This window comes from Centruroides sculpturatus, unplaced genomic scaffold (genome assembly GCF_000671375.1).
Source record: "Centruroides sculpturatus isolate CEXI.00-Female unplaced genomic scaffold, Cexi_2.0 scaffold31, whole genome shotgun sequence".
In the NCBI taxonomy this organism is placed as follows: Eukaryota; Metazoa; Arthropoda; class Arachnida; order Scorpiones; family Buthidae; genus Centruroides; species Centruroides sculpturatus.
In genome coordinates, this window is record NW_019384496.1 from 1418783 (window position 1) to 1432694 (window position 13912).

Here is a 13912-nt window from a genome sequence, read left to right on the forward strand (position 1 = left end):
GTGCAAAATTTGTTTCACTTGCACCCCTCTTCAGGTAATACATATCTACAATAGGGAAACATACAGATGTTACAAAATTATTATAAATCATTTGAATGCTGTAATTTGTATTATAACAAACTAACCTCTTTTGCTAAAACATACAGCACTCCACTATATTGATGTCTTACCCTCGAGACATCATTCTAACAGCCTTTTTGTCTGTTTATGTGCTATTTTGCCCTTACCACTTCTGCCCACACATCATCTATCTCCATCCCATTATTTAAGTTAATGGTGTTGTGTGCACTTATAATCGTAAAATGTTCCTTGAACCTTCATAAAAACTTATAAAAATTAATCCACAAAGAAAAAGATATTATTATTATTGATCACACATCCATATTTGCTACAATGATCTATCCGTGGTGATTGGTTATGTTAAAAATAAAAAAGATGACAATATATATACACCATTCCCTTATAATAAAGGTACATACAAAAAATATAGAAATGTTTTGAAAAAATAAGGTGTACTAGCAGCCAAACTAAAAAAAAATCAAAAATAATAATAATATCAATAAAATTAAAAATAAAGAAAAACTAGACAAAGTAGGTGTTTTGTATATGAGCTAAAATGTAGGTGCAATAAACCAACAATTTACATAGGTGAAACAGGAAAGCAACTGAAGACTAGAGTAAGAGATTTGAAACAGCAATCCAGCTAAAAAAATAATCAATCACCATGGACAGATCATTATAGCAAATATGGATGTGTGATCAATAATAATAATAATAAAAATAATCCACAAAGAAACAAAACAAGTTTTTACAAAGGCTCAAGGAACATTTCATGATTATAAGTGCACACAACACCACGAACCTGTTCCTAACTTTTTTGGCTAATGGCTAAACTTTAATTTCTCTCTATCTCATTAATAAACACACTATAAATTGTGAATAACATATATCATAGCTCCTATCTCACTGCAAACTACAATAATTCACCTAATATTAATAAATAAATAAAAAATACGGGCTTAATCTTGATAAACTCCAAAGCCACCCTAAATCTCCTTCTTTGTAATACTTTAAATCTATCTTGTCTTAACACATGGTTTAACATTTCTATACATTTCCATAATTTAATGTATATAATTCTCATCAGTCCCTTTTCCTTCCTGATTCAGAGTTCTCGGGAATCCCGAAGGCATCCCATATAAATAATGTATATACAGGCCTAACTATAAACTTTTTTGACTACATTTTCTTACCCTTAATGAAAACTCCCAAAAATATTTTAAAATGAACACAAAGTGTAAGAAAAAACAAACTGTCTAATCAATTTAAAGACTAAAATTGTGAAAGTGACAGTTAATAGAAATATAAATATTAACGACATTTACAAATAAATAATGTTCAAAACTGGATTAAAATAGTATTTATAAGCAGTCCTTTAAAAAAGACAAAAGAAATATATGAGTTAAAAACGAGAAATTTTCATATATTAAAAGAATTTCCAATGTTTACAGCTGACTCAACCAAACTTCCGACTACGTGCAATCGAAGTGCTCAAAGTGGCAGCAATATTTATTTAACCAGAATAGTAGTATTACAGCTATTGGCAGCACAAGGGCCAGTATATCCATCAACTCTGGTAAAAAAAATCTTATTTACAATTTGTGTTAAATTATTATCATTACTTCAATAAATTCAGATTGGAAGTCTTCATTTATTTGTAAGTTGGCATTCTTTTAGTTGTATGACTTATTGTTAACCTTAACATCAGTTTTATGTTCTAATAGGTTGTACAGTGCATCCCAAAAGTATAGATAATCAACATTTTACCACCTTCCAGAATTGTTAGGAATTTAAGAGAAATGAGGATGATTTCATTTGTATATCCAAATTACTTTACACTGATTTTTGATAATTTTAAAATTGAAGATCATTATATTAGTAATTTAACAACAAAAGTATATTTTTGGCTGTCCCAAAAGTATAGATAATAAAACAGAATTGTAAAATTTCAAGCATAAGAAACTTAAAATTATGAAAATAATAATAAATAACGTGAAGTAACACTTTAACTTTGTCATTAAGTGATAATTTGAATATTGAATCAAAAACTTTACAAAATTCCACATGGAAGAGAGTTTAGTATGGAAGAAATTGCAAGAATATGGAAATTAAAAGCAGAAGGCTGTCGTGTCAAGGAAATTGCTGTTTTAATGAACAGATCTACTCCTGGAATTTATAAAATTTTGGGAAAATCATCACCAATACCTTCTAAACATTGATCAGAAAAAACAATCACATCTCAAAGGGATGATAATCAAATTGTGCACTTTGCATCACAAGGTAAATCATTTTGTCAAATTTTGTTTGAAAGTGAATTAAAAATATCTAAAAGCACTGTTCATTGAAGAAGTTCAGCAGTTCCACACATGAACTTCACACGCCACCTTTTGGGTGGGTATTGTTGGTTGACTGATGGTTGGCTGTTCAAGGGATGAAGTGATAGGAGGTGGAAGTTCCGGACAGCAGGAAATATAAAAGGGAAGGACCCCACAAGAGGGGCTATCTTTTTGTTACCTGCATGTTCTGGAGCACCTTGACCTGACCAAGGAGGAGGATAAAGATAAGAAAGAAGGTAAAGGTCGCCATATATGCCACTGATGAACTATAGAAGATTAGGGAAACAGTGGAGAAAATCCATTTGCATCAGCATGATGACAATATGAGGAGCGAAATCTCTGTTTAGAGAAGAGGAATCTTTATGGGTTAGAGTCCCTTACTACTGTATTTTTGGTGGTTAGTGACATTTACTGACACGTGCTCATCAGCCCTTTTGTTATGTGATATGGATTATTGCATGGTTATGTACGCAATCAGATCAATAATTTATACTCTCCCTGTAAAATAATTGTAAAAATTAACCATCGGATTTGTAATTAGTTAGTGAGTGAGTAGATGTTATCATTCAGGCATTATTAATCACTGCATGACTGATAATTATTGAACCAATATCAGCTGTTGATTGATGTATGTACATGTATATTGACTGTTATAAATTGTTTCATCCATCTATTGACCTTGAGGTGTGTTATATTGTAAGATCCTCAGACACTCTTACCCCACATTAAGATCGGGATTATTTCGGTACTTCTCAGATACTACAAATTTTTGCTTTTCTACCAGACCCATTTTTCTCAATAGTGATAATCCAATCTCAAAACATTGGCAAATGCAATCAGTGAATAGAAAAAAAAATTGCAAAAAAATTTAAAAATTTTTTCATTATATTATTTCATACATTTCTGTTATTTACATAACAATTTACTTGCCAGATTAATTTTGTATATGTTTGCATTAAAATACAATAATACTGTATTTAGAATCTAGCATTAGAAATAGAAGTAAATCTACAAATTTTAAAATTTCTACTTATTTATCAAACCAGTAAATTTAAATCGTATACTATTATTGTTGAGTTAGAAACAACAAATCAAAAATTTATAGAAAGTTCAATGCAAAAATTACTCTTGTTTATACAGCTTTACATACAAACAAGAGATTATGTTACATGAAATAGTTTGTTTTACACTTTACTATAAGCAATTGTAAAATAGATAAAAATTATTGTAAAAATCCTAAATTATGAAGACATGTATATTAGAAGTTTTAAAGAAAGTATATATACTTCAAAAACTAATAATAGATGAAATAATAATAAAGGGATTAAAATAAACTAAAGGTGGGAAAAAGTTTTGTAAATGAAACATCCTTGTAAATTAGGGAACATCAATACTACCTGGAAGGAGGGAGAAGGAAGAGAGGATAAGCTGATTAAGAAATGAATAAAAGAGAAGTTCAGTTAACCCAATGAACTCAAAATAATAACCCTAAGTAATAAATGCACTATATACTGGATAATTATGAATCTCACTTACACAACTAAAATGCAAATCATGAAACACAAACTGATGGAGGAAAATGAATGTTTTCAATTGCCTTTAACAATTATCTTCAAGTTGAAAAAGGTATTCAGATACATTTTTTGGTTGTGTGAGATTCAAAATAACCCTAAAGTGTGTGATCTCTATATTCTAACAAACTGGGAATCAGAATTGAAAAATAAATTTTAATGTTTTTAACAAGTTTATTATAGTTTTAAAAAAATTAAAATAAAATTTTTCAAAAGAGCTTTTTGAAGTTTGAAAGAATATTTGAAATTCAAATGGGTAAAAATAACAAAACTTTAATAATGAAAAAAAAAATCTAAGTGAGTATTTGTTTTAATTAATTACACAAATGAGGAGAATTCTAATATGGATGTGGAAACCTTAGAGAATTTTATCATTTGCTGAAAGTGCTGAAAGGTGGCCAAATACTTTAAAAGAACTTAATATTACTGTATTTTGTTATTTATCAAGATATTTTTTTACTTCATATATTATATATATATATCAATTATTTACTTAACAGAGGGATGTCTCATTGATAAAAATTTCTCTAAATATCATACTGAAGAAAAGAAGAAAATTCCCAATACACTTATGGAAATTGATGAAATAATGATGATAAATAATAAAAAAAGCAAATGTTGGGGTGAATTGATATACCTCCTTATAGAGATCAATAAGTAAAATAGCTATATAAAAAAAATACTATTCTAATAACTACTGACTTCAATACATCTTCAAATGATATCCAAAAACTGCTTTCATCACTATCCGAAGGCATTAATTTTTTCCTTAACTTAGAAGTCCACAGTCTTGAGTGAGTTGACCAGTTTCCTTTCCAAACATAATTAGCCCAAGGATTTCTTAAACATAACAATCTATAAAATTCATAAAGTGATAAATAATTAATAAAAAGGGTTTAAGCAAGAAAAAAATTTTTTGTAGCATTTTAGCTAATTTTACTAAAAAAATTGTAGCAAAATTTTATAAACTAGCTAACATTTCTCATCCATGAGGCTGCCCAGAACATACAATACATTATTGTTTAAACATTTGTTTACTCTCATGGATACTGTACTGTACATTATTACAGTGTACTGTATTACCAAGATAACTATAAATCTAATGTTACAAGTATCATACATTATTGAACAATTCTTCTTTGTTTTGATTCACACCAGGCAATGAATGCTGAATGAAAATCAAATTCCCATCTTGGGGGACCATTTATAGAGATGATTAATAAGTTGTTGACATTTTTTACATCAAGACAGTTTACAATTGGAGTTTTGTTAATGTCATATCACCAAAACCTTTCACACTCAACAGCTCAACAGTGTGCACTGGGTGTGAAAGAATAAATTCAATAATTATTGATATATGAGGGTAATCTGAGAGGTCATTTATGACTATCATAAACTTTAGCCAATAACATATCCTTACACCTGACAGCAGCAAATCTTTAAAATAAATCCCACTCCATCAGAAATTGTGTTTTTAAAATTACAATATTAACAATTAAATATTTGTTTATTGAAAACTTTCATGCCTACAAAGCAGAGAATACATGATGCCCAATACATGAGGTGGTGTCTATCAAGATGGGCTTTTCTTTCGTGTAGTCAGAGAGATGAGAGATTGCACTTTACTAACTTTCCATTTTAGGAGATATAGGATGACATTAGGTTGCCACCCAACCGGTATTAGATCATTTTGGCTGGCAATTTTAATCGAGGCCAGCGGTCAACAAAAATATTTAAGTGTTTAACAAAACAGTTTAAATAAAACAAAACAAGCAATTATTTTTTGTGATAATATCACAATGCTGGGCTGCAAATTTAATCATATTTTTAATTTACTTAATTTAAAATATTTGCTCTCTACCTAAAATTAGTAGTGGCTTCCCCTGTACATTATACTTTTCCATTAGCAATGGAGTCATGCAGGTCATCTTACACCTTTCAGGGAAAATTTTTCAATTGAAATAACATGACTTCCAGTTTGTATCAGAAATTCTTATATAGTTAATCGGGGCCTCCTACCCCTATGGTTTCCATATCTGGTCTTGTCTTTCATCTACCTAACTTCGTTCTCAAGATTAAGGAAAGACGGACGGACAGATGATAGTGGAAATTTATAGGTCTACAATTTTCAAATTGCAGCCCAATTATATTTTAATTGAAATTAAAATATAAAATTAAGATTATTTTTAATATTATTATCTTTACTTAAAAGCCTAAACAGCTTTTATAATTATAAGTAAAGATATACCTTAAATATTTTTTCAGCAGCTCTAATTTGTTTAAACAAATGTTTTCGACCCTTTTCACAGGTCTGCATCAAGTTTAACAAGAAGATTTACACTGTTTAAGACAGTTCAAATCTTAGACAGTTCAAATCTTTTCGTTAAACCTGACACAGACCTGTCAAAAGAAGTTGAAAACATTCTTTTGTAGATATTAAAGTGTTGCTGAAAAAGTATTTAAGGTGTTGTTCAAGCTAAATTAGAGTCAGCTTATATAAAAATGTTTTTCCCATTATAATTAACAAAGTTTTTATTGTGATTTACAAATGATGCTGTAATACATTAAATTTTTGAATGGGTTTCACGTGATTTTAAATAAAAATAATTAATTGTTCATGCTAAATTTACTGCTGTTTTGAGTTTTAAAAATTGATTTTTCAAGATGAATCAGTCTAGACATTCATTTGATTCTTCTATGAGTACATGCAATTTTACATTTAGGAAAACCTGGCTTGAGTGAATGAATTCAAAACTTGGTTAACTCATTATGATGATGATATTCATTCTACTTGTTGCATCATTTGCAAACCTCATTTAGTGTTAAATACAATAGAATTACAACATTTATGAGGCATGCTAATTGTGAGAAGCATTAAAAAAGAAGTGCATTTTCTCATTACCTTCCCTCTCACCTGGTCATCACATTGGCCAATGAAACAGTTTTCAAATATGAAACCTTAGATGACATGATGAGACAGTTTTTTCTTTTTGAGTAAAAGAGAATTAACTGTAATTTGTTTGGGAGTAGTGTTGCAATATTAACTTTATCTGCAATATGATTACAAATTTATTTTCTACTACACAATAAAAGCATGCATATCTACATATAAATGGAGAATTTTCAGGTTTCTTTCGAAAGATCAATTCTAGATTTCCCAATCACTTTCCATTCTTAAGCTTGATGTTTATTAATTAATAAATGTATTGTGCTCGTAATGTAAATTGTTAATTTTTCTGAACTAAAATGAACTAGTGTTCAAAAGAATCAGAATTGGGAGAAATTTTAATATCGTTCCATCACTAAAAATCTTAAAAATGTCAGTTTTTATGTGGTGGGATGATGCTTTAACCACTTCAAAAAACATTACTTTTTTTTGCAAAATATACCAAGAAAGTTGTTGCTAAATCTAAATTCTTGTAGCATTTTAGCAAAAAACTAGCAACAGCTTAAACCCTGAAAGATATATTGAATTACAGATGAAAAAAATTACATAACACAAATAACATTTGAAACTCTCTTTTCTCAACTCTATGCTTTGTTGCTCCCTTCAATTTTTCATTTTTTTCTATCTAAGGCTTTGATAATAGTATAATAGCTATGGGGGCGCTTCCGACGTTCGTCAGTGTTGGTGAGTTTTTGAGAGAGCTGTTTTTGTTGAATTATAGCACTTTGGATATGTTTGCTTTTACAAAGTGTTTGATTCTTTATCNAAACATGTTAACATAACATTATTAACTAAGTTTTAATATTTTTGAAATTATGTATAATTATGTTTGTATCTGTTAATGTTGCACAATTTTGTAACCCCCTTTGTAAAGGCGAAAGCCATAGCAAATAAATGTTGATTGATTGATTGATTGATAATAGCTATAATAGTATAATAAAACAATAGCTTTGATAGCTTGATAACAAAAGCAATTAAACCATTTTTGGATTGAAAAATCCAAAAATGGTTTAATTGCTTTTGTTATCAAGCTATTAAAGCTATTATTTTTATCTATATGAGTCTTTAGAATTGTAAGGTGTATATACATTAATCTTGTGTAATTCTTATATACACTTGTTCTATATGCCTCCCCTTTCTTTTCTATCCACTTGCCAAATTTTCCCCAATGAATGCTCCAGTTTTAATTTTAACCCTAAGCTCTCTTCTACATCTTTACCTTTATAGTCAGTGTTATTTATTATAATAATGTCAATTCAGTTTTAATTTTAATGATAAACAAGTAATATTTTTCATTTAAATTTGTAATAATAGAGATAACAAATTTACTGTATTTTCTAATTAATTAATAAATTCTTACCTTAAATTATCGTCATGAAATATGTGTAATACAGAATAGGCATGGCGAGGAATTAATCCAATTTTATAATACTGTTCATTTAATTGTGAGTTACTTCCTCCTCCAGAAGTTGCACCAAATAAAAACCTATTAATTAAATTGATTAAAATGCATATTCTCAATATTATTTAAAAGTTTATTTTACAATAAAACAACAAACTAAAAATTTTAATATTTTTAAAGTTTTTAGTTTTTATTTTGAAAGTGTAGTTTTTAATGTTAATGTTTAATTATTCATTATTGAAAATCCATAGATTGAAAATGATTTAATCTATTATCATTTTACTATTGATAATCATCTGACAATACACATAAGTCATTTTTTGTATACCTAATGATATAGTAAAACATTTACCTAACAGAGAAATTTTACAGTAAATTTTTTCAAAAACATTTGAACATTCATTTATGAACTAATTAATTTTGTGAGAAACTAACAAAATAAATTTGAATTTTACTAAAAAAAGATTGAATATTAACGTTATATATCATCAAAGAATTGCATTATTTTCAAATTTTGTAAAATTTTAAAAATGTGACATTACTTTGCTGAATACATGCTGAGAAGTTGAGCCCAGATAAAATCTTTGTCAATTTCTTCTTCAGTTGTTGATGCTAAACATAATAAAAGTATAAAATAATAAACTATAGAAGTCAATTTATATCAGGTTACATAATTAAACAAGAGAATGTATGAAACAGATTCAAATATTTAAAAAAAATTATGCTCATTTATTAATTAAATAAAATTTTTAATAAATCATATAATTAAAATATTAATTACAATTTATTTATCTAAATTATAAGTTGAATGTGAAGATGATCCTTTATTAAGAACTAAAAATATTAGTTCGCAATACAGAACAAATGCTGAAGAAATAAAAATGTTTATTATTTATTATACATATATTCCAGTTGTATTTATCTATCAGTTTCACTTTCTTTAGTATCTGTTTATATTCAAATATTCTTTTATTCTCACTTATCTTTAAATCAATGCAATTTACATTAAACTTAGTATAACAAATATAGTGTTAACATTTTTTAAAGTTCATGTTTTTAATTTATTATAACAGGAATAGGAAAAAAACAAGGAGCTATTTCTTCCCATTTTCTTTATTATAGCTACGTATAGCTATAATAATATATATTAATATTTATAGCTATTAGTGTAGCTACTGTGAGATACAAGGACTCTAGGACTCCCCCCGTTCCGCATACAGGATGGAAATGAAATGAAGAAAGATCTGTGAAATCCTTTTTTGTCTGTCCTGATGCGATTAAACTTATTCTAACTCGCAAATTTATCTTAACTTAAGAGTGGAAAAAGATGTATTCGAATCAACGGAAATTTTAGAAAGATTTAATTTAACTGTGAGTTGTCGATAGAGTTAGGCATTAATCAATTAAACGATAATTAGGAATATAGCTCTATATTTATTTAAACAAAACTATAGTTATCGTATATACACATTACATGGAAATTCAAAGTAAAACTCTGACAAGAAAAAAACAAAATGTTTAGTTTCGATATTAATACAAAGGAGGACACTTTCAAATCCTAACCTAACAAATTTATACAAAAAAACAGAGTTTACATAATATAATTATATTACCTATTATTTTTACATGTTCATCGTAAAGAGTTTAGAGTTTTTGGAAACGAGCCAAAGTAGAATACTAGGAGACAGACAAGAGTATTGGTTAAAGCAAGGAAAGAGTGCCTTAGCACGAATAAGAGTGTGTTTGAAGGTGACTTTTCACCTTATATATAAAATTCCATCCAACAGAATTATTAGAAATAGCTGTCCATGCTTCCGCCACGTGACGGAAGTCATATGTCTCGCAGATAGAGAGAGATTGAGAGAGACATCGCACTCTAGCTCTTATTTCAAAGGAACTGAAGGAACTTTCCTCTAGAGCAGGGTCACCAAAGTTTTTTCACAGCGGGCCAGATAACTGAAAGAATGACAAGTGCGGGCCGTATAACCGTTTTGTTCAATACAGAATACNTTGTTATTATTATTATTATTATTATTATGTTGGGTTTTGTGAGTTATACTCGGTTCACACCGGTGGCAGTATACTATGCCGAACCAGAGTCAAGGCATAGCAATCAAAACAAAACTAAAATAAAATAAGTGTGTCAGTGTGTGTGTCTGTATTCAGGAATTTCTTAACAATGTGACATGTATTCAATATATTATTATTATTATTATTATTATTACACTCCTCAAATGTGAAATTGCAACAGCATGAAGGAATGCACATAGACATGAAGGAATGTGTCTATGCACAAATAGCAGGACTGGTAGAGGTGAGAAATATGCAGACGATTAAGTTTGCTTCACATTGATACACATGGTACCCAGTTTCAGGCTATAAAGACCAGCAGCCAGCTCATGCCATAAATGTTGTGGAAGCATGCCATAGTTTGTGTTTTCTCCCCCTTTTCCTGTACTTTTTGTTCTGTTTCCTTCTACCATTTTAGAGTTGTCATTCTTCTTTACTGAAGGGGATCTACTCCAATGTTGGGGTAGTGCCCTCCTTTGTTCAAAAGGACCATATGACCAGTCTGACAGGTTCTGTGCATAGTACATATACCACAAGAAAGCACTTTTTGACTAACTTTGAACAGGAATGAAAAGGAGATGATGGTTTTTTGATGTGTGTTGGTAAGGTGAGGACTATTTGGCAAGAGATCTTCACAACTAGAGAAACTGAGAAAATTAAATACAGAGTAAGACATTCTTGAATTTTGGAGGCACTTTCATGAGATGATGATGTCCCCATTTTGGTCAAGATTGAAGTTGTTCTGTAACCTGGTCATCTAATTTTTTTTCAATGGACTTCATCAAACAAAGGATTGGGGCACCCCTTTGTACTCTCCCAACTATTCTTCTAGCCCTAACTTTCGCCCTCTAGCAGTAAAATGTTTTCATATATTAACATTTAGATTATTATTAGTTAGTTTTAATTACAGTAATACCCCGAACTTATGCGATAGGTGGGACCGAGCGATAACCGCGTAAGTCGGGGTATAATTTCTCAATGTGTGTAAAATCCAAGTGGGATGTATGTAAGCTAATAAATGTTCTCGTTAATCTTATCTCGTCTTTTGATTCGTTTGCGGTTGTAAGAAATCACCACATACATTCTCTCGAGTCTTCGTAGATATAACAAACACAGAAATAAATAACACAAAATAAATTGTAGCTATGCGTCGATTCCGCGCGACACGTCCGAACATGTAAGTTGAACAATAGTGTGGAAAGAATGAGTAATCAAGAGTTGCATGGTGCTCAAACAAAAGACTAATCGACGAGATTTGAAAATCGTGTAACTCTGGGTTCGCGTAAGTCGGGGTAGCATAAGTCGAGGTATCACTGTATTTAGTTTACTTTTTCGTCATTGCAGTAGACTAATGAGCCATTCCAATTTTCAACACGAGTGTTGAGTGTTAAAACCAACAGTTTGATGTCGTCAATGATGTTCCAACTTCGAGTATCAAGTGCTTAGTTCTCATAATTCCATTCTCAGCAGGGTGGAAGAGAAGTGTAGTATTTCTTCTGCTGTTACAGTATTTTGCAATATTTTTAGTGACAATGCATAATTTTGTACAAAAGGAAAATGAAACATGAAGACAATGACAATGACGAATTGTTTCTACATATAAATGTAGCAGTTATGCAAGAAAATATAAAGAGAAAGAAAGCCAAAATAATAGGATATATAGAAGAGATAGTTCCTTTACATTCTATGGAAGATTTTAAATCTCATTTTCATTTGAGTCGTTCATTAGTTGACATATGTAAAAGTGCTAAAATTATAATTATCTGTTTAGTTTGTAAAATTTTTACTGTAATTATTTTCACAAAGGGTAGAAGTGTTTAGTTTTCAAAAATTTGGTTTTTTTGAAACTTTAAAAAATATATATAATTTTGCCTAAAATATTTTGTTTACGTGATGTCATTTTAAGAAATTTTATGTTTGTTTCAGCATTTGATGCAGGTGAGTTTTTTGGAGCCTACTAAAAGAAAGCCATCAATGAAAAGTGAAGATTCCACATTATTGTCATTATGATTGATTGGCAACTAAGAATCTTCAAAATGCTGCTGACAGATTTGGCATTAAACAGGGCCATGCCCATGGAGAATTTGTTGCATTCTGTAAGAATATAATGCAAATAGCAGGGAGAGTTATCCAGTGGCCTAAAGAAGAAGAAATCTAAAAAAATTTCACTTTTGAAGAGTATTATTATGTATAGTTAAATAGAATAATGGAAATTAAAAGAAAGAAGAAAAAGTAATAATGTAGGTGGTTTTGGGAATTGATTCATTAAAAATAAATAAATCTCAATATACAGTAATATTTTAGAGGTTATAGTTACATATTCGTCTATTTTAAATTCATATCTTTTGAAATGAATTTAGAACTTCATTTTAACTAAATAACTAATCCCATTAAATAATTAACTATTAAATTTCATATCTTTTGATCAAAAATTACTTACGGTTCAAAATTATATTCTCACAAGGAGCACCTGTTAGAATTTGTAGTCCATCAATAACCCTTCCAGATTCTAAAGCTTCATAACAACCATATAATTTGGCAGCTGCTTTCTCAATCAATGAAACCCAAAGTTGTTTTCTTTTTGCCTATGAAAATTTCATGTATGTTAAAGTTTTCAATATTAAAACTTGTTTACAAGTTTTAATATTGAAAATACTAAAAATATAAATCAATATAATTAGCTGATATAAATCAATATAATTATTGAAACTAATCATTTATCAATAGTAAATGAAAAAAGAACAAACTTTCTAATATAATTTTAGAAAACTTGTTCTTTTGAAATTTGATGAATGTATTATTTGTAAAAAAGTGTATGGATTACCAAATTGAGCAAACCATTTTTTCTATTATCACGAAGCAATTTAAATGAGAATTATCACCAATATATAATTTAAAAACATAAATATAAACTATCATTGAACATTATATGAAAATTATATGTAAAAAATTAAATGTTTTAATTTGTAAATGCTTTAAAAATGGTAAATTTAAGTTATAAAAATATAAGTTAATTGGTAATAATAAAATTTGCATCTTCAGAGCCACCAGAGGGCAACAGGATCTACAGCAGAATACATATTGGGGGTCCTATAGCAAATTAAATTATTATATTTAAGTAAAGTAAAAATGAAAAAAACGTAGTATAGAGGTCCCTATTTCCTTGGATCCAGGGCAATTTGCTCCCTTTGCCTTCCTCTTGGTATTCCTGTACATTATCATTTATAAAGATTTTGTGTACTTATGAGTTAGTTATCTAAAGATGATTTTTCTTCATTTTATTTAAACTTGATTTTTGACATAGAAAACATCCTATGTTAGAAAAATGTATCGTTGAGAAAAAATAGTCCAATCAGCATGATGTTTTGCAGATGACTCTTCATGGGCAGATATAAAAACTATCTTGATTTCATGATTTTAGCATGCTTGCATCACAAAGGGCCCATATGGAAGTGCTAGTATCATTAATTAAGTGCATGTAAAGATGAATAAAGTTTGTTGTTGATCATCATGCTGTTAGTGTGGC

The 13912-nt window shown here is 29.1% G+C and overlaps 1 protein-coding gene across 1 annotated transcript in view; it reads right to left on the reverse strand.

Annotated features, from left to right (window-relative positions):
- Positions 1–13912, reverse strand: part of LOC111621926 (calpain-D-like) — an 83742-nt gene that overhangs the window by 43529 nt on the left and 26301 nt on the right. Inside the window, exons 5-8 of the mRNA XM_023364177.1 lie at positions 12827–12971; positions 8859–8928; positions 8275–8400; positions 4670–4822 (exon numbers count right to left, since the gene is read on the reverse strand). Coding sequence (XP_023219945.1) covers positions 4670–4822; positions 8275–8400; positions 8859–8928; positions 12827–12971 — 494 coding nt within the window. The remainder of the gene's footprint in view (positions 1–4669; positions 4823–8274; positions 8401–8858; positions 8929–12826; positions 12972–13912) is intronic.